This window comes from Cynocephalus volans, chromosome 9 (genome assembly GCF_027409185.1).
Source record: "Cynocephalus volans isolate mCynVol1 chromosome 9, mCynVol1.pri, whole genome shotgun sequence".
In the NCBI taxonomy this organism is placed as follows: domain Eukaryota; kingdom Metazoa; phylum Chordata; class Mammalia; order Dermoptera; family Cynocephalidae; genus Cynocephalus; species Cynocephalus volans.
Genome location: NC_084468.1, coordinates 88,582,075 through 88,605,234, shown reverse-complemented (window position 1 = coordinate 88,605,234; position 23,160 = coordinate 88,582,075). Strand labels below are relative to the sequence as shown.

General features: G+C 33.1%; 1 protein-coding gene across 1 annotated transcript in view; it reads right to left on the bottom strand.

Annotated features, from left to right (window-relative positions):
* The window catches only part of BANK1 (B cell scaffold protein with ankyrin repeats 1), a 271,822-nt gene that overhangs the window by 233,806 nt on the left and 14,856 nt on the right, over positions 1 to 23,160 (bottom strand). Inside the window, exon 2 of the mRNA XM_063108726.1 lies at positions 166 to 320. Within this exon, the coding sequence (XP_062964796.1) occupies positions 166 to 320 (155 nt within the window). The remainder of the gene's footprint in view (positions 1 to 165; positions 321 to 23,160) is intronic.

The window sequence follows — 23,160 nt, the reverse complement described above, 5'->3', positions numbered from 1 at the left end:
CCATTATTCAACAAATATGTATCAAATGCCTACTAGTTGCCAGACATTGTTCTAGGTTCTGGCACAGCCCAGAACAAAGCAGACAAACTCTTCCTTACATTCTTGTGAAATGCAGTATCTATTAAAACCATGGGGCCACTTAAATGACAAGGCCTCTTTACTGACCTCACATGGAATTTCAGCAGGAAGTACCATTGCCAGTGGGATGGTGCTTCTTGACGCTTCTGATAAATCTTCAGTTTCCTTTCTCTCACTTATTTCTGCAGAATGTTTCACTCTTAGGTCTTTTGAAATGTTGACCTCAAAGTAGTCTTCAGAACCTAGAGACAATTTTATGAATGTAGATTGTAATATACCTAAATCCATATTATTTTCTCCATTACAAGAAAGATTAATTGCTGAGCAATCAACTTAATTAATATACAGGACAACCAAACTGAGTTTAAAATAGCTGAAATAATTGAACCAATGTTAATAATTAAAATAATGCTTCACAATTTACTTAATATTATAACCTTCACGACTAAACTAAATCAAGTATATAATATGTTCATCTACTAGTTAAATGTTTTCCAAAAAAAATCCAACCACCATTTATATTTTCTCTTAATATTAAAATAGTATATCTACAAAACTTGAAACAATTTCTTTTCCATGATTTTTAAGAAAATTTATTTTATTTTAAATCAGAACAGTTATTTACTCTTTTTATATATTTCTAACTTTTAAAAACAAAAAGCATAACTATGGGGTAATCACTAAATAAACTAAACTAGTATTTCTATGAAACACTGGTTTAATAGTGAAATACTAGTGCTCATCAAAATGTCAAGTTTTCTATGAAAATAAATGTTCTACATTAGATAAGCTGGGTTTCTTTATGGCAATATTATGAAGAACAGTGAAATATGCTAATGTGAGTTTTGAAACTCAAAAGGATAGAATATTTTACTTTTTTTCTATTTTTACATTTAGTGATTTAGCATTTGGTTTCAATTATTAAAACATTGTTCTCTATTGAAAAAATGTATTAAGAGAGATGAATAATTTTTTTATTATTCAATGTCTCAAAGCTCAAAGTGTTTCATTAGGGCACAGAACCGACGTGGCTAAAATCAAGACTCTAACAAGAAGAAGGTAACATTTGTAAACTCTTAGGCCCATTCAAGAGCATCTGTCAACTCCCTAAAGAAGGGAACTGGAAAAAAAGAAGCAGCACCTGTCAGCTAGAAACTGGCCTTATGATGCGAAAAGGCCTTGTTGTTTAGGAGCCTGTCTGGCAGTCACAGGTAGACCCTGACGCTCTATTGAACATCAAAAACCTCACAGAACATCAAAATCAGACAAGGCCACTCTGTCACCATGATTGATCAAGACAGAGACAAGACTGCTCAGTAATCACATCAGAATACAGGCAAAAGCATAAACGTTATCCAAACCACAAAAATGACCAAACATCTCGAATCCTGCCTAGTATAAATGGCTTTTGTTTCTTTACCAATTCCAGCTTTGGGCTCTTTTCATTTCTCCTGCTTTCTAGATAGAGTGCCCCACTTCTCCTGGTTTGCCTGGTTTGGGCACTGATAATGCTGTGTCCCAGAAACCCCTCAGTTTCATGCAAATTTGAACAGGTGGTCACCCTACTTCCAAGCAGCGTTATTAACATACCTTTAATATAAAGTATAATGATTAATATAAAATATAATGATTAAATATAATATAATTTAATATAAAATATAAAGATTTATACAAAATGTAATATAAAATCTTTATATTTATATAAAAGATAGCATTTTAATACAAAATGTAACAATTCTAAATATATATGCATCAAAATCATAAAATTACCCGTTTCCCGATAGCAAGCAAACTGGTGCAAAGCCCCTGCTATCTTGAACTCTTCCTCAAATCACTTAACACAAGCTCAAATCCTATAAGTCTTTTCTAATACCTTTTTATTGAGACACCCCATAATTCCCCATGGTGTGCCTTATTTTCATTACAACAAGCAAAAACTCCAAATAGTTGAAGTGCAAGTATGTTTCTGGTGGTCTTTGGCTAAAGGGTATTGAGAGAATAGAAAGGGAGAAGAGTCGAAGGCAGTACACCCAGAAGTAGCTAGAGTTTTGGTCTCATTGTACCCCCCAAACTGAAGTCAATAGTTCCATATAGGTGATGCTATCAGAAAAGCAGAATAACAAAAGAGATACACCTTTGAGAGGAGCTGTCTTCATGCTGTATCTAAGAAGTTTTTGTTTTGTTTCTGTCTTATGACAGTTGCAGAATTAAGGCACAAAAGCACCTGGGATTTCCAGATTTCTCTTAGTACTAATGGTGGTCAAAATGAAATGGAAAACAGTCTTTATTTCTCTTAACTGTTTAAAACACTTTCATAAGCAGTCTCATTCTCTCTCTCTCTGTCTGTCTCTCTCTCTCTCTCTCTCTCTTTCAAACACATGCACAGGCACACACACAAATCAAAATAGTGAAAGGTTGTATAAAACTGGCCCAATCATTCTGTAAACTGATGGAAGAACTGGGAAACTGATTTTATCTGATATACCTTAAAAGAAGGAGTAAGTCATTCCACTATGGCAGTATCTGGGATTTTCTGCTAATTTCTCTGTAATATTAGGTTAAGAAGAACTATTTTATCTGTCTTGGGGACATAATCACACATGTTCAAAAAGATTTATCTGTATGAATGTTCATAGAGCTCTGTTTATAATGCAGGAAATTGGAAGCACTCTAAGCAACAAAGGACCAGATGAAAATATGCCATATAATAAAAGATTTAGCTAATAAAAATTCTATCAAGGAATATTCAACAAGAGACAGGTTTACAATATAATTGAAAAAATTCAAGTTACAGAATTGTAGGTTTATAGGTTACCATTATAGTAAAATAAAAAGTATACATATACAGAGCTATGTGGTAAGAATCTAAGACATATTCTTGAATGAATAATAATAGACTAGCCATGTATATACCAAAAATATCAAGAGTGGTTATTTCTGGCTTGTGGGTTATGGGTAATTTATTAGATATATATAGACAGACACATATATTATCTAATAATATAGTATGTGTAATACATATTATGATTTTTCTATAATGAAAATGTACTTATTTTACAAATTAAACTTTGTATGGTATGTTTAATTCAAGTAGAGAAAAAAATTGATCAAGACTACAGATTGTATCTATTCACATGTATCTATTCACCTTCTCTACAACATGTAAATGAAATAATAGAAAAATTATTTAAAGTATAATAAATGTATTGCAGCACTAGAAATTAATAAATGGTATAATTACATAGGAACAAATTATGAAGAATTCCTGAAAGTTAGAAGTTAATCTGGATGAGATGAACGGAGGTACCAAAGCAGAGAAACAGAAACCAAAACATGTTTAGAAAAGGCATCTTCAAATATAAGATTAGTTTTCCAAAACTAAGAAAAACCCCTGCAAATTCAAAATTCAAAGAGCAGAGGAGGTACAGGGACAAAGATGATGGTAGTAAGTTAAAACCTCATTTGGAACAACTGAGAGAGTTCTACTTTTGCGTTTGACCTAAGAATAAAACTCTAGAATCTTTCTAAAATAGACAATCCAGTACTAGTACTGGATAAGGTAGTAGAGTGGAGCCTGATGTATTTCTCAACCTTCCCAAAGACAGCAAACAAAGGAAAATTGATAAAAGTGCTGACTTCAGCATTTTTCTATGGGCTAAATTTGTAAGCATGGATCTATATTTTGTAGGTATTTTGACCAGTAAACTCATAGAAGGAGCAACAACTATTAACTGACAGTGATTCTCAGTTAAAAATATAAATTGTCACCCAAGATTATCACCATCTTAAACAATAATCTATTACATGCAAGAGAGGCACCACAATCAACAAAGATAAAAATTTAACATTGAAAAAAAATTGTATTAAGTATAGTCAAGCTTTTCAGAAAAACTTAGTGAGCTACCATATTCCTAAAAGGAATGGGAAGTTACTATGACAAAGCAGGAGATGAGTAACAAGAGAAAAGAAAGTAAGGAAGTGTGTATGTCAGGGAGCACTAAAATTGAATATACCTGTACAGTTTCACTGCTAACGCCCCATGCTCACCATCATGCAGAGTGTGATCAAAGATGTGAGAGACTACAGTCTCCTCAGTTCTGTGCCAGCTGACTCATCCACTTTCTTCCAGACTGCATTAGAAATATTGTCTTTTTGTGTGTGTGTCATGTTTTAAAAATGGTTAGGAAATTCCACTCTGCAGATAGTATGTAAAATAAATAACCCCATGATAAGGTGATACAATTCCAAAAGGTAACAGCTGGAATAAAGGTTGCTCTCCCCACTTTCAATATGAATACGTACTAGGGAAAAATAAAAATAAATACCCTAAAGCAAGATAATTTTTTGTAATTTTCTTAACAATTAATAAAGTTACATTATAAATTTAGTAAAATAGCAAAACTTTGTAAAATATTAAAGCACTAGAAAATGAATTGTCCTTTATGAATTAAGTTATAAAAACTGGCATATATTTAATTTTTAAAGCTTCCTTTCCACCTTTCAAATCAGAAACTCTTTCACACTACAGTACTTATTTTTTTCCAAAAATATAATTTTAGTGTTTGTTTTAATATATTTTGTGTTTAATCTTTGGCCAATTAATTAAATTCACATTGACATAAGAACAGGTTTTCTAATAATTGAAAAAAACTAGGTGAAAAATGGAAAAAGTAGAATCTTTTATTTTTGTTATATTTGGACTGACTTCACTATAAAAATTTGATATGAAAAAAGTCATTATTCAATGCCCAATGTACTTTAAAATTTAACAGTAGTTAACAGGAAAAGCAAAAGTTCCATTTTCTTTACAAGTGATTTAGAAAAAAAAAAAGGAGCACTTAATCTGGAAGAAATATGCCTTCCACTGAAAAAAAATCACTTTTCTTGTGTGACCTTGGGAAAAGTACTAAGCACTATAATTTTCAATTTCTTCAGTTATTTAGTGGGGTAGATAGTGTCTTCCTTATTGGATTGTTCTGATTATATAAAATAAATCTAATGTGCCAGGTCTACAGTAAGCACTCAATATTAGTTTTCTTCTCTCTTTTTTTGATTTCTGATATCAAAGTGAATAAAAACAATGTTTTGTTTTGTTTTCAAAAGACTCTAAATCAATCTTTTTCAATTTGTATATCCAGCTGTGACTTAGAAAGGACTGCTACACTCCCCTGGAATTTTGACATTGAGCATCAATGTTTCTGTCAAATTTACAATCTCAATGAATGATTCTATAATCCCAATCTGCTGATTTTATTAAGTATGCCTATGAAGTACAGATTCTAGCATGATTTTCTGGTGTTTTAATATCATATTAAAGATTACAACACTTCCCACCACTCAGGTAAGTAAACAGCTATGTCTCCGAGAGATAAAGGAAACAAATGGACTGCACAAAGAGATACAACTTTTACAAATCTATTGGTCCAGTGTTCTTAAAATAATCTTTTATTTCTGCACTGCATAGTAAGTAAGGGGCATAAAATAAGTAGTATTTTATTCAAGGGTACCTCCAAAGCAATAAGGATAATAAAACTTCTTACCTACCAAATTTATATAAAGACAAATATACTCAATATAGCAAATCATTGTTTTCTAGTTAGAAGATAAATCTACATTGCTTTAAATGCCCATTTTTTCACTGGCATTCTAACTACACACACGCTAGTAGCTAAAGTTCTGTCAAACATGAGCATGAATGTATATTTATTCTTTACTCTGTAATTCTTTAGTCTTCTAATTTTAGTTCATAACACTCAGGGATAGTTCTAAGGCAAAGTATATGTAATGAGATGCTGTCTCTGGTGGCCTATGTGTCTCATTTTTTCCTGCATTTCCATATCATTCTTTTTTTTTTTTTTTTTTTACTATATTTACTATATTACTCATTTTACTATATTTACTATATTAACTCCTTTTTCTTACCATTTCCCTCTCCTCCCCCCATCATCCATAACTCATTCTTCCTTTAAGGCACCTTTATCCGACCACCTCTTAGTCAAAGTTGTTACACAGAAATGGTACAATACCTTGCAACTCAGAGTGTGGGCCTGGGGACAGCAGTTTACTAGATTAAACATGCAGACTTCTAGCCTTTACCTTGGACCTACAGATTCAGAATCTGTATTTTAAAAGAATCTCCAGTTATTTGAATGCACTCTGAAGTTTGAGAAGCAGTATGTGGTAACAATAATTTATACCTTAATGTAATATCTTTCCATAATATTATAATAGCATAAGTAAGGTATTAACTGAAAGTATATCTATAATTATATTTATCTGCTTCCTTATTTCCTGTCCATCCCATTTAGAATGCAAGTTTTTGACATCAGGCAATTTGTTTTGTTTTGTTTTGACCTCTATAAGTCCAGTGCATGCAACAGTGCCTGGCACATAGCAGAGGCTTATGAAATATTTGTTGCCTAGTTTATCGATCAAATAAATCCATGCCTAATGAGAGTTTTTTTGGATGGCCTGTATCTCAAGGCCAGTAATTTATTCTATCTACCACATTCTTTGACTGACTGTCTTTAGGAAGTACATCTGTACTCAAATCAGTATAACCCTAAAAAACAGGAACTGAATGAAAGTAGAGGAAATCACCATAGAAAATACTAAGTTTGCCTCTTGATGTCCTACATATTTCGCCCTTTTTTGAGTTTCTAAGACAGTATTACCATTACCCACACTCTTGGCAGTTATTTCCTGAAACTGGATATATGAAGCACTGAGCTAAAGGAATCAAAATATGAGTTAATGAAACAAACACTAATTACATTCTCTCTGAAGAAGTGCAAAATGTATCAGTGATAAATCCCTTTCAGCAGCATGTCCAGAATGAAATAAATCAAGATCTATTGAATAACATTTCAAACCAGATCTGAGCATCAGACTTGCAATTATTCCCTTTAACAAATGATAGTTTAAAGTTTTGTATCCATTTTGGTTGCCACTTTTTTGAAATCTAGACTACAAAAAAAGTTTTTGTATGTAGTGATCATTCCAATTTTTGAGTGTTAAATTATACATGGGTCATATAATTCATCAGTAGAGGAATGACTTTTCTATTTGCTGTGTTACAAAATATTGCATTGAAAAATACCTAGGGCATAATAATGCACACTCAACCCAGAAATTTGACAACATTTCTTTTTCTTATTCCTTTTTAAAACTAAGAAAGAAAAAGCATAGATTCACCTGAGTGAGATTCATAAAATAGTAAACAGTTTGAGCAGGGTTCCATATGAGATCGTAATGGTATGAGACATTTTTTGTTATAATTTTACCTGAATAAAGAAGAGTAGATATTAACGTGTATATCCATATGAATACATATATGTCAGTGTATATGTAAATATAAATATTCTGTTTATATGTATTTTATATATACTATGACAAGAAAGAAATCACCATTATGTCAGCAGTGATTATTTGAGAGGAGAAAATAAGTTACTTTTAAAATTTTCTTCTTCATTCTTTTCAATATATACCAGACTTTTGACAACCCACGAATATTACTTTTTTAATAAGACAAAAATGAACATCATCAAAAATGATTCATCATTTTTATTGGCTGAGAGGACAGCAGCAATTCCATTTTTTAAAATTGAATTTATGTATTTTTTACATAAGCAATAAATATTCTACATATCATTTATAACACACAAAGGAAAAAAAAAAGAAAAGAAAATCACCTATAATTCTATCTCCTAGAGATAATCAAACAAATTTTTTGGTACAGATCCCTCTAGTCTCTGCTTGAAGCATGCAACTGTACATTTTTGAAAAACTAAAGTGGGACAATCTTATATATATTTGTACTATTAGATGCAACCATAATACTTTTATATTCTAATGGCTCTTGACAGTTTATCAAGATTTTTCCTATACATTGTATTTTATTTTGAACACACACTTAAAACTATAATCCCTGTTCAACTGAATTTCTGTCAACCATTTAAAACTATTTGTAAGATAGTTTTTAAATTCCGTGACTCAGAAACTATTCCTCCCCCATAATTGTTTAGCCAAGCAGAATATTTTTTCCTCTTATAATACTTTTCAAATGTGAAGCTAATACAGTATTTTGTATCAAACAGGGTAAGAAAAATAAAAAAGCAGAGGCAATTAGCCTAGGAATAAGGTAATAGAGCCATAATTAGTAAATTAAACAGGAAAACAATACATTTTCCAAAGTAAATAAACCATAAGGGTCTTCTGGACCTTGGGTAGAAATAAAACTTCAATCTTGTTTAGAAAATGGTTTAAATTTATTTTCCTCCTAATAAGCTTTAAGTAGGCTATAGGGTAATAAGGGATACATTAATTTGTATGCAGTATATATACAAACAAACCATATATATATAATTGTGCATATATGTGTGTGTGAATATATATACAAATTATGTATATACACAAATTACATATATGTTCACGTCCTAAAGATATGAGTGTAAATATATATATATATATGAGGGGGTCTTCAAAAAGTTCATGGAAATATTCATATTGTCTCTTAGTTCCGTTTTCTCATGAACTTTCTGAAGTGCCCTTGTGGGTATGCATGTGTGTTTGTGTATGTTTATGATAATATCTAACCATGTCCTACTAAAAATGCCACTACCACATGTTAGCTGTTAAGGGACAGATCCGTGGGTATTAGGCATTCGGGTTGGCCTCGTCAGCAGTGGGCCTTAAACTTAAAATGGTGAAGAGGAAAGAGACCATTCTAGTTGTTAGAACTATGCTCTCATCACTCTTTTCTCCAATCTTTATGAGACTGAGGAACAGACTATCTCATTCACTGTTGAACACATGATTGGTGCTCACTAATTAGTAGTAAAATTCATGGAGTATTATATTTCAATTGGAAATACTTCAAGGAGATGACACTGGAAGAAGTGGATTAATCCTTTCTTTGGGAAGAGCCTATCTGAAATTGTCAAGACTCAGAGAATTAACAGCAACCGTAATGTTTCTGTTTCTGGTATAGTCTTTCCACATAACTGAGGTTCCTAGTGTAACAGGCTTTGGAGAATATAAGGGAATAAAAGGCAGGGAAGTCAGAGCAAGGCACATTTGTCCAGCTCTGAGCTCCTCAGTGGCTCAGCAGAGAAAGGCATCAGCCTATCAAGTAGCTTGAACTAGGGGAGTGACTCAATGGCTGAAAGGGAAAGCTGGGAAGATGCTAGAAGGACATGAACAAGATGGTAGAAAGACAGATCAGAAAGAGAGTGGAAGGCACATCCTTCCATAATGCCTAAAAGTGAGAGGCCTCTACCTTTGGGAAAAAATAAGAAAGAAGCTGCACATTCAGTTTGGAATTTCCTATATTTAAGAAACAAGAAAATTGTTTTGGTGTTTTGTTTTCACTACCATGAATGAATAATTAACTTAGATAATAAAACCATGAAAGAAAATAATAAGACTATTATCCTTCATTTAAAATTTCATGCCCTTGACACTGGACTCGAGTTCCTCTTATACCCTCAGTGAGTGATTATACTCATACTATCTTAGCAAATGAATCTAACGTCTGATCTTTCCTATCCCAATGCAACATCTGATCTTTCCTATTAAGCCTTAAGTTACTGTCAGGAAGCTGGAACGTTTTCAGTGATGGTGACTTCCAGCTTAGCAACTGAAAGTGTGGCTATAATCAATGCATTGCCTAAAAGGAAAGGAATTTTAAATAGAGATTTGATCTAAAAAGAATATCCATGATTTTATAAACTAACTTCCTCAGGAATATTAATAGCAACTATGAAACATTTACTATGTGCAAAGTACTATTGTTAGTACTTTGAATATACTAACACACTTAATACTCTACCAACTTCATAAGGTAGGTAATAATATCATCTTCATTATATCAATTAATTCATTTATCCTTTGAACAAATATTTATGCCAACTATGTATCAAATGCTGTTCAGGATATGGAGGATGCTGTGGTGAGCCTTCCTCCACAGGACTTGCAACCTAATTGAAGGGGAGGGGGATGGTGAGCAAACATTACACGAGCAAAATATAAATTTTGTGTAGCAGATGCTGGTAAGTGCTGTGAAGAAAATTAAAGCTAGGAAGGCTGAGAGGGAATGCGAGGGAAAAAAGGGGTTGCTGTTTTAAATTGGAAAATTAAGGCTCTGAGCTGTAAATTAACTCTTCCAAGGCTACACAGCTAGTTATTGCTGTTAGTTAGGAGAGGTTAGTCAGACTTCAAAGAACCTTAATCACTACACTATACTGTTTCCTGACCGAGAGTTATATCCATGTGTATGACAGTCAATTTATCACAGGAATTGTCTGATAAAATCAAAGACACAAAATTTTCAGAGCTGTTAAAAACAGCATATGGTCCAAACCTCCAGCAAAAATGTCTGAGGCATCAATTTGTAACATAGCGTAAGATTATACCCCATTTGACATTAAATTGATGTTCTAGTTAGGATCTCTAATTTACATAGAAATAGCAGTTTAAGTGTGAGTATGTTTATCAGTTCTTGTTACTCACGGAATTATCTAAAAAAAAAATGTTTTATTTTACAAAAGAATTCCCAGGGATGGTTTGTATGATGTTGGATTGGCTCTGACTGCTAAAGAACCTGACTCTTTTTATAGTGCCAAATGTGGAATCATTATCAATAGGTAATGATGATTCTTCTCAGTATAAAATCGATTTGAAGAAGACAGATACATTTCTGATTTTTCCTCCTCCTAGCGTCTTCAAATTCTCTACAACTACCTAAGAGGCAGAACTTAGATTTTGATAGCAGGCTTTCACTGGCAAGGTTTTCAGATGTCCACTAGCATTTTACACACTTTAAATGTTAATCAACATCTTAACCTGATGTCTTTAGGAATATTTCCATAAAACTTAAGGGATGCTGTACTTGAGAATTTTATTTTAACTTCTAAATTAAATAAGAAATTTCAGTATGCATTTAAATAATTTTGGGACGTGGTATAGTTTTTAGTTTCATATTTTCACGTGACTAGACAAAATAATTTCGAAACTGCTTTTTCCATATAAAACAACTTTTTAAATGATACTTTCATTTCCTTTCACTTCTTCAGAATATTATATATAAGAATAACTTTTCCTCAACTTAAATAAAAATTACAGAAATTGAGTCTATCCATCTTTGGGGCAGAAATTGGTCTTGCTTCCCCACCCCCGCTGTCTCCCATATACTCAGTAGAATATATTAAAATGAAAAAGGGCCCTTTGCAGTTAGGCCTAGAAAAATTTTCCTTGGGGCTCACACTGTTTTTAGATAAGCCCCTAAAAGAAGTTGGTTTGGGGTTGGTGTAAAAATAAGAGGCAATATGTATTAAGTTCTGATTAACTCTCAAATACTCTGTGTAGATATGTATATATACATAATTGCATTTAATCCTCACAATTATCCCATGAGATGCAACTATTTTTTTTCTTACTTTACTGATGAAGAACCAAGTTTTTCAGAAATTAAATAAAGTGTCATAGGTCAAATCCAAATCCAGCACTGTCTGGCTCCAAACCCTCTGCTCATATCACAAAAATTACACTTGCCACTGAGGGTATAAGATCTGAGGCAGATCCACATACATCTTGTCCATCTCCAGACTCACACACAAGAAGTTCTAACAGGTTGGCCTCACTAAGATCTAAAAAGGGCTAGATGACCTACTTTGTCCGCTGCATGTGTGACAATGCTCTGCTCCCACTGGAGCCATTCCAGTCATCTCACCAGACCCTGAGTGGAACCATAATCATTCATTCTTTCACGTATGCTCTTCTCTTTTTGCCTGTTGTGCCTAATCCCAGTTTTCCTTCTAATTGATTTTCAGCTCATATCAATGGTTGCTGTCTGTGGGAGGCCTGTCTCAACTTCCACATGGCCATAGCTCTTTGGATGCACTGCACTTCATTAGAACTGTTTTCATACCATATCATATTATTTACATAAAAGTACTACTTATTTTCATGTCTCTTTCATCAGATGTGAGTTCTTGATGGCCATAACTGATAATCTTTGCGTCCATCTCAACTCCAAGTGATTACCAAAGATTTGCAACATAGTAGAAGCTCAATAAAAGTAAGTTGATTTGGCTAAAACCATTACTTAGTAGACAATCAGCCAAGCCAAAGGGGAATACATGTATTCCAAAGGGAGGTAACTGTTCCTGATAGCCAATAACATATGCTCAAAAGAAAATTATGCAAAGTTGAATAATGACAAAAAATAAATTATACAAATATGACACTAACTAGCATGGGGAGTAGGAATATGTACTAGACAGAAAATAAGAACTTTTTGAATTATGGAAACAGCATTACCAATATCTAAATGCAACAATAAAGGGGAAAACGATAAAGTCCTTGATACAATTAACAATATGAAAATACATCTCAGAGAGCAAAAAGCTAATATGAGGAAAGTGTCTAAATGCACGATGATCAGAGTAATTTGGTATAATTAATATTCTGATGAAAAAGGCACAACAGGGCACCATTTGATGTTATTGAATCAACATTAATATAAGAGAATATTTATCATAAAAGTACAAAATAGGGAACTAATCTTGACAAGGAAATGTGAAAATAAATTAATATAATGAAACAAGACCAAAGAGAGAGGTAGGCATACCCAGAACATGTTAGATCAGAAAAAGTAAATAATAGTTTTTGTTAATAATTTTGAAATATGATGCCTAAAAATGAAAAATAATATATTGTGAGTTTAAAAAAGGGAATGTTTCAAATGGAAAATTGAGAAAATTATTTGCTTTAAAAGTTTAAAATTTTCTAAGTATTACTATACTGTTCCAGACAGAAAAACTTTCTAAAGGTCATTTATCATGAGAAAGACAACTGAAATGGAAGAAATGTATATTATTGTATTCAAATAAAATATATTGCAAGTGTGTAAATTTAAATCAAGACATGGGGTCTTGATAAAATACGTTAAATTGTGACACTTCTATTAAATCTGGAATGTGGAGATGCCATATGAAAGTTGAGAATCTTCCCACAGTTGAAAACACAGGAAGGCGAGGATTCATTGCCCGAGACAGCCTTAGCTCAGCAAAGCTCATTCCAATTCCTGCCACCTCAGCTTTCATCCCAGACTCTGAATTTAAAAACCTGATTAGACTTGAGTATGTGTACATCTAAGAAATTAGAAATGGTCTGGCACTTTCCAAGTACCCTAAAAATTATTTTTCAAAATCAAACCAAAATTTGTTTAGTAGTATGATTATCTGAAAAGTGAGTGCTGGAAGGATCTGGTCCACATTCCAACCCTGTCATTTTCTAGTTTCCAACCCTTCTGTTTGTATTTTTACTTAAAAATCTAAATGGTACTCTTACCTGCACTTCAGTGTTTTTGTGAGGATGACATTTTAAAAATGTGTATAAATTTCTTATAACTGCTTGTCACATAGAAATTAATTAATGGATGTTAGAAAAAAAATTTTTTTAAATAAGGAATAAAGGAGTGGATCGGTCATGAGCAAATGACGGAAGAGATGTAGTGTGTTTGCTTGTGTAAGTGCTAGTGCCATTTGAGAACTGGATTTTGGAAGGAAGAAGCCAGTGCTCTGACTCAACATGGATTTTCCCAGATTCCTCCCCTCTCCTGTACCTTGGGTCTTGCACAAAGAATGTGATGTCTTGGGGGTTTCAATTTCATCATCTGTAAAGAACAACAAGAAAATATTGTTTGAGACCACTTTTAACTCTGGAACTAATGATTTATTTATAAGGAGGGTATTTTAAAATTCTTCATATGAAGCACGAAAAAAGTCTTCATATAAATGTATAACTTCTATTTTTCATAATAGCTCATCTGTTCATAGATTATCTCTGAAACACTTACTTTTGCCTCTCCCTATACAATATATTGCATAGTTCTGTGTAATTAAGATAACATTAGGATCTATTCTTCCACATAGTAATATTTTATTTATTTTGAAATATTTGTTCCAAACTGGAATCTTTCATTAGAACACAACATTGATTTTGGTGAGATTTTCATTTTCTCAAGGAACAGTTGTTGATATATTATTCCTGAGCCAAAGGCAAAATGTGACGTCCAGCCTATCATTTCAGATTTTTTTTAAACGTTAAAAAAAAGTGTTCCCACATTTGTCCAAGTATAGTCCCATATTTGTCAACTGTGCTTTGCTTTTTCCTCTAACATAAATTATGATTTTGTTTTAAAATGATTCTATGTACATATTTGTCAAGTACTCTTTCAATTTTTAAATAGCTTATATTATACTCTAAGAATTTATCTATGAAGTGAAATACACCAAAATGTCAACAGTGATTTCCTCTGGAAAATCATTGTCATTGTGAATGACATTTTTTCCCTGCTTCTTTTACATTTTCATATTTTTCAGTTTTTTTTTTTTTACAATGAGCATGTATTATTTTTATAATTAAAAAAATAAATCAAAAGCTTTTAAATATTTTTCTTTGGACTTAAAAACTATTATCAATAATTCAAAGTTGTTATAATATATTTGCTGAGGTCAAATACACTAAAAAGTTAAATATTTAAAATTAGATATTATATATTTCCTTTTGTTAGCAGGAAAGTGAAAAAAAAGTAACTGTCCTAACTAATAAACTTGTTTTTTTCCTAACTTCTAAACAGCTTTGAGAGACTAAAAAAAAATTGCACATTAGACATAAACCATACTTTCTTATACTTTACAAGAATTTCAATGAGTTGTAAAGAACTTGGCCAGTGAATAAAAAAAGTTATTGTATATGGTGCTAGGCATTGTGAATAACGGAACAATGTTGGGACAAATTCCCCTTGCTTAAGAAGCTTCCAGACTAGTGAAAGGGACAATAGAGCATTTGTTGGGGGATCAGGTGGCATTCAAATAAGGCTGATAAATACATATTCTCAATTTTCATAACGTTAGTCAAATTGAATTCCTGTAAAGGTACTTGAATAAAAGGTAATGTTGAATAGGACTTAAGATTCTTCATATGTGAAGCTATTAAACAGATTGATGAGCATTACCTACAAGCCTACGAATACATTTTATAGCCTTATGATACTATTAACAGTCAAAAAAATGTATACAGATACGGGATGAGCTTAAGAGGAGGATGTGTTGATTTCCATCTGTCCCAACATTCCTATTGTGATTTAAAAGAAAATTGTAATTGCCTAGAAAAGAGTACAACCATAAAAATTTAATGAATAAATATAGTTTGCAGGAAAATATGTAATTCCAACTCTATTATGCAGTTGTAAACGGGGATTTTAAAAGATTTTAACTCTCCCAATATATAGAAATACTAAGACACTAGTAAAAGTGATCTGAAATAGCTCACGAAAACAAACAGTTAAAAAGGTGGGACTTTTGCAATAGCAAGGAATAACATAAGGTAGGTGCTAAGCATTTAATAGCCCAATGATCCTGAGTAAAATAAAACTTTGACTTTGGTTTCGATTCAAAAAGAGAGGTGGTAGAAATCTGGAATAGGGGGCAGTATATTCATAACATGAATATGGCTAAAAGCTTCCCAGGTAGTGTACAGAATACCATTACTAACACAACTAAAATATCCTGACCAAATGCCTTTATCTTATTTTGTTAGCAATAAACAAGTCATAATTACATTCTGGTGTCTAGGACTAAAAAATTTCTACTAACAATTTTGATGTTTGAGTTTCATTCTTTAATATATATAAGAACAAGAAAAACACGACACTTAAAAATAAAAGAATGAAAAATAGAATTAAAAAAGATAAATTGGTGAAAAGAAAAAAGATAAAATTTTTCAAAGACAGGTTGAATGCATATCATAAATTCAAAGGAAAAGGCCTTGAAATCTTAGTCTTTATAGCCTCAGAAATAATTTGAGCTGCATTATTAAATCATGCAAGCAAGAGAAGCTCTTTTGGACAAAATAAAACCCTTTTTGTAAAGCATCAGATACCTGAACTCACATTTATAATTCAGACTTTTTGAGTAATATACTTTTCAAACAATCCATCATTTTAATTGGAATTCTGAAGTTATAATGAACTATTAGTTTCTTAGAGAAAGAAAAAAAAGCAGATATTCAATCTCTGAATCTGAAAGTTGGCAGCTAATAATTTTTCAAACCTTAACAAATTCTAGAAGTACAAAAAAATAATTCTACTTGCCTTTGTCCTAAATTTACTAAGTTATCATTTTACACTTATTGTTAGAATTGATTAATTATTGTCTAAATTAGTGAAAAATCAATGTAGGTGTTTAAAATCCTGCTACTAATTAAAAAACTAATTTACATGATATTTGATTATGAGAGGACATGTCTGCTACTCTGAGTATTTTGACTTTATTCTGTAGGCAACGTCAAACCTCATAATCTAATGTGTGTCTTAGAAGAAGAGAGGAAAGAGAAGAAAAGAAAGAAGGTTACCAGCATGGAGATTCTAGCAGGAGACTGTGAAAGGAAAGATGAAGATCCAGCCAATGGATGGAGCATGGGGAAGTAGAGATTTTTCTAAGGCAGAGAAATAAATTGAATGTGGGATATGGAAAGGGCTCTGTAATAGCTCTGGGGTAATGGGAGCAATAGCGATGTCTTTAAGATCTGGAACACGTGAATAGGGCTAAATATTGCTATGGTGGCAGGGCAGGAGATAATAATGATTTAGCAAATATGGAGGTGGGACATAAATTTAACAATGTAGAGTCTAGGGGAAAAAGTTTGGACTAGAACAGTGATTGATGAGATCCATGAGGTCAAAACAGTTTTCATAATAACACTAAGATATAATTTGCCTTTGATGGTGCAAAAGTAATGGAGAGTAAAACAGTTGTCACCTCAGTATGAGTAAAGGCAGTGGTACCAAAGTGTGCTATTAACCACCACACACTTGTGGTTTGATTGTGGTGATGTGTATACATATATATATGTATACATGACAGACTCATGAAATTATACATTATAAATATGTGCAGTTTAAACATGTATATATCAATTAAACATCAATAAACTTGTGAAACATTTCAAAGTAGCAATTTAATACAATGATTTTTACTGCTTCATCAGGAACATATATAAATGATAAAATAAAATGATTTTTATTGCTTCATTAGGAACATATTTATTAAATCATTTTTGCTGCTTCATCAGAAACATATATAATTGTTCAGTAAAAATCATTTTATTAAATTTCTACCTTGAAATGTTTTACAAGTTTATTCATGTTTGATATATACATGCTTAAACTGCACATAGTTATAGTGTATAATTTCATGAGTCTGACATATATATATATATACATTGCCACAATCAAAATAATAAAAACCATGTCAAAAATTTCCTCAGCATGTTTGTAATTGCTCCCTCCTTCCCTGAACACCAGTAAAACACTGATATGCTTTCTGTCATATAGATTTCTTTGCATTTTCTAACATCATACAATATGTTCTCTTTTGTTTTTGACATCTTTCACTCAGCTTAATTATTTTGAGGTCCCTCTATGTTGTAATAGGTATTAATAGCCCATTCCTTGTTACTGGTGAGTAACATTTCATTGCATGGATATACTGCAATTGGTTTATCCATTCACCTATTGAGAGACATTTGGGCTGTTCCCAGTTTTTACTGTTACAAGCATAGCTGCTATCCATATTTATGTAGACCTATGTGTTCATTTATTTTGGGTAAATACTTAGCACCAAAATGACTGAATCATACGGTAGGTATATGTTTTACTGTCTAAGAAACTACAAAAATATCTTCCAAAGTTGTTGTGCCATTTTACTTTCCCACCAGCAGTGTTGAGAACTCCAGCTGCTCAACATCCTCGTCAATACTTGGTATTGTCAGTCTTTTCAACTTCAGCAATTCTAGTCATTGTATATCTTGCAGCAATTTTAATTTCCATTTCCCTAATATGGTATTGAGCACCTTTTCATGTGCTCACTTGCATTCTGGATCTCGTTTGGTGAAGTATCTATTTAAATCTTTTGACCAATTTTTTAATTGGATCATTTGCTTATTATTGTGTTTTGATGGTTCTCTATTTATTCATGGTACAAATTCTTTATGATCGATTTTACTCCTGATTATGAGTAAAATTTTCCTGCTTCTTTGCCTGCTGGATAATTTTTGATTTTCTGCCACATATTATAAATTTTAGCTTCTTGGGTGTTGTATTCCTACAGGTATTGTTTAGCTTCCTTCCTATTATTTGAAAGCAGTTTGATCCTTTTAAGGCTTGCTTTCAAATTTTGTTATGCAGGGCAACAAGAGTCTTTAACCCAGGGCTAATTTTTGCCTCCGCTACCCAGGAAATACTTCTCTGAGTATACTACCTGATGTTTTTTGGATTATGAAGTTTTTCCACTTGTGTTAGTGGAAACATTATTCCCTGAGTGAGCTCCTGAGATTGTTTGGTTGCTCCCTCAGGACATTTTTTTCTATCTGCTTGCTTCCTCACATAAATGCCTCAATTAGGTAGGGTTCAGCTGAAGATTCAAGGGGATTCCTAGGCAGCCCCCCACATCCAGTCTGTGTGCTGCTTCTCTGCTCTCCAGTACTCTGCCTTGTAACTCTAGCTGCCTTCTCTTGTCTGTGCTCCCACCTACATCTCATGAACTCTGGGAAACCACTGACTCCACCTGGGCTTCCCCTTCTCATGTTGTGGCCTGGGAACTCTCTCCAGGCCGTAAGCCAGGGCAGTTACAGGACTCACTGTACTATTTCCCGTCCCTCAGGAATGAAGTTCCTGAACTTCCTGATGTCCGGTATCTGGAAACAGTTGTTTCATGCGTGTTGTCTATTTTGTTTAGCTATACTGTGTCCTAATTACTCCATCTTTGCAGAGGGAAAGTCCAGTACATGACTTTTTAATATTTTATGTGGCAACATTTATAGTGCATTTCTGCTACATTTTGAAGTTCAATAGTTATCATAAGGAAATGCACATGAGCAATTCCTTGAGTTGCATCTAAGCAAGTCATTAGGCCTTTCCCACCCCCATGAAACAACAGCTATATTTGAAAGAGCAACAAACGAACTATGATTATTCAGTCTTGGGCACCAACAGATATTTTCTTGAAAATATACTAGTCACTTTAAGGAAAGCTAGCAACAGCACTTGTTGTCAAGGAGAAAATTTATATTTCCAAATAAAAAACAGAACTTTGAAAGACTTATACACCATGAGCCTGAGAGCTTCCCAATACATACAGTGCGAACCTGTCACTTGTTGAGTTTGGGTATAATATTAAAGAGTACTCCTCTCTTTTCTAACTACATAATCAGGATGAGGCTGGATTTTATTCACGCAAAACATGTTGCAGAAGCCAGTATGAGAATTAACTGACTTCTATTAAACCACACTTTAAAGAGTTTTGTAAAAATGTAAAGCAGTGACACTTTTCTCACTAATTGATTTTTGTTTTTGAAAATACAATCCTTTTACATAGAAAGATGTTATTTATGTTAAAATGTAACAGGTCTATGATTTTAAATTAATTAATGAATATTTTGTAAAATTCTACATTTGAATTTCTGACATAATAAAAATCAATAGGTTTAACTGACATAAACCAGAGCTCCTTGGGGTTCTCGAAAGCGTTTAAGAATATAAAGTTGTTTTGAGAGCAAAATTCTTGAGAACTGCTAACCTAGAATTATAGATTTGGAAGTCTTCAGCTTAGAGAAAATGTTTTAAGCCATGTTTATGGAGAGCCAGTTAGAAAAAGAAGGTCAAGGACAGAAATCTGAGAAACATCCTCAGCCTCCAATCTGTCCTTATAACCTGTTACTTTATCCTTTAAGCTTCTTTCTAATTTGTCCTTTATAATCTATCTCTCTGTTCATTACTTAATCGAGCCTTCATCATTTCTCTCTTATACCATTGTAATATCTAGTCCTTGCCCAGGCATTGTAGCCATTATCTGTATATCACAGAATCAGAGTGATCCTTCTAAAACTCTTGTCTAGTTGTAGCTTACCCACATTTGAAAGGGTTTTGAAACAAACATTCTTGCAGGACATTGGTTTCAATTCAGACTGCACAGGAACATGAAAAAGCCCTTCAGATTCCATCTAGCTCTCCAGCCTCTTTATACCAGAGCATCTACACATGAATTCTACATTATTCTCATTCAAAGCTGCATGTAGTTTTCTCAATGAAATAGATTTTTCCTGGCCTCAGTGGATCTGTCTGTCTTGTCACATATTCCCAAAATGTAATAGTTTATTTTTTAAATTTTATATCTCAAAATACATTGTAGTTGATTTTCATGCCCCTTTATCTATTTCTCTCCATCCCCTCCACTCCCCCTCATCGTATGTGTTCACTTGACTTAAATAGTTCAAGGTATTTTTGTGGTTATTCTGTTTTCTTCCCCTACTCTTTATTTGTTTGTGTGTTTATTTATTTATTTATTTTTAGCTCCCACAAATAAGTGAGAACATGTGGTATTTCTCTTTCTGTGCATGACTTGTTTCACTTAATATAATTTTCTCGAAGTCCATCCATGTTGCTGCAAATGGTAGTATTTCATTCTTTTTTATAGCAGGGTAGTATTCCACTGTGTAGATCTATCACAGTTTCCTTACCCACTCATCAGATGATGGACATTTGGGCTGGTTCCAGCTCTTGGCTATTGTAAATAGAGGTGCAATAAACACGGGAGTACAGGTATCCCTTTGGCATGATGATTTCCATTCCTCTGGGTATATTCCCAGTAGTGGAATCACTGGGTCATCCATGTGGTGGATGTATCTGTAATTGTTTGAGGAACCTCCATACCATTTTCCATAAAGCCTGCACCATTTTGCAACCTCACCAACAGTGTATGAGTGTTCCTTTTTCTCTGCAACCAGCACTTAAGTCTTTTGGATGTTAGCCATCCTAACTAGAGTGAGATGGTATCTTAGTGTGGTCTTGATTTGCATTTTCTGGATGATGAGTGAGGTTGAGCATTTTTTCATGTGTCTGTTGGCCATTCTTATACCTTCATTTGAGAAATGCCTATTAAGCTCCTTTGCCCATTTTTTAATTGGGTTATTTGGTTTTTTGCTGTAAAGTTACTTGAGTTCCTTGTATATCCTGGATACTAATCCTCTGTCAGATGTATATTTTGCAAATATTTTCTCCCACTCTGTTGGTTGTCTTTTTCCTCTGTTTATTGTTTCTATTGCTGTTCAGAAGCTTTTTAGTTTGATATAATCCCATTTGTTTGTTTTTCCTTTAGTTGCCTGTGCTTTTTGGGTCCTATTCATGAAGTCTGTACCCACTCCTACTTCCTGGAGTGTTTCCCCTATGTTTTCTTTAAGGAGTTTTATTATTTCAGGATGTATATTTAATTCTTTAATCCATTGTGAGTAGATTTTGATATATGGTGAAAGGTATGGGTCTAGTCTCATTTTTCTACATATGAGTAGCCAGTTTTCCCAGCACCACTGGTTGAAAAGGCAGTCTCTTACCCAGTGTATAGGCTTGGTCCCTCTGTCAAAGATCAGATGACTGTAGGCATATGGATTGATTTCTGGGTTCTCTTTTCTATTCCATTGATCCATGTGTCTATTTTTATGCCAGTACCATGCTGTTTGGGTTATTATAGCTTTGTAGTATAGTTTAAAGTCAGGTAGCATTATGCCTCCAGCTTTATTTTTTTGGCTCAGGATTGCTTTGGCTATGTGTGGTCTTTTCTTGTTCCATATAAATGTCAGGACAGCTTTTTCCATCTCAGAGGAAAATGTCATTGGAATTTTGGTGGGGATTGCATTGAATCTGTAGATCACTTTGGGTAATATGGACATTTTCACAAAGTTAATTCTTCCAATGCAAGAACATGGGATGTCTTTCCATCTTCTTGTGTTCTCTTTAATTTCTCTCAACAGTGGTTTGTAGTTCTCATTGTAGAGATTTTTCACATCTTGTCAGCTTAATTTCTAAGTATTTTATTTTTTTGTTGGCTATTGTAAATGGGCTAGCTTTCTTGATTTCTTTTTCTGCATGTTCACTGTTGGAGTATAGAAATGCTACTGATTTTTGTGTGTTGATTTTATATCCTGCAGCTTTGCTGAAATCATTTATCAACCCTAGGAGTTTTTTGTAGAGGCTTTAGGCTGTTCGATATATAGGATCATGTCATCCACAAAAAGGGACAGGTTGACTTCGTCCTTTCCAATCTGGATGCCTTTTATTTCCTTCTCTTCTCTGATTGTCCTGGCTAGTACTTCCAATACTATATTGAATAGGAGTGGTGAGAGTGGGCATCCTTGTCTAGTTTCTCTTTTTAAGTGATAAGCTTTCAGCTTTTCCTTGTTCAGGATGATAATTGCAGTGGGCTTATAGTATATGGCTTTAATTATGTTGAGATACTTTCCGTCTATACCTAACTTGTAGAGAGTGTTTATCATGAAAGGATGTTGAATTTTGTCAAATGCTTTTTCAGCGTCAATAGAGATGATCATGTGGTTTTTGTCTTTGCTTTTATTAACATGGTGTATCACATTTATTGATTTGCATATGTTGAACCAACCTTCTAAAACTCTTGTCTAGTTATAGCTTACCCACATTTGAAAGGGCTTTGAAACAAATGTCTTGCAGGACATTGGTTTCAATTCAAACTCCACAGGAACATGAAAAAGCCCTTCAGATTCCATCTAGCTCTCCAGCCTCTTAATACCAGAGCACCTACACATGAATTCTACATTATTGTCATTCAAAGCTGCATGTAGTTTTCTCAATGAAATAGATTTTTCCTGGCCTCAGTGTATCTGTCCATCTTTTCACATACTCCCAAAATGTAACGGTTTAAATAAAATGAACAAGAAATCAAGCCTTTCTAGAGCAATTTTTAGTCGCCCCCATATTTATGAGTAACAGACATTACCATAAATATGTAATTAGACAATAGGCACTCGAAGGTCTTTTTTCTAATGTGGAAAACAATTATGCAACAATAGAATTGACTAGAAATGATCTAAATAGGATGTTTGAAATGGCTGAAAGACAATTTTTTTGTTTTTGTTTTGTAAGGTTACACTTACTGCACACTGCAATTGACTATGATTTAAAAGAAGTTTCAATACATAGTGGTAATAAACTTC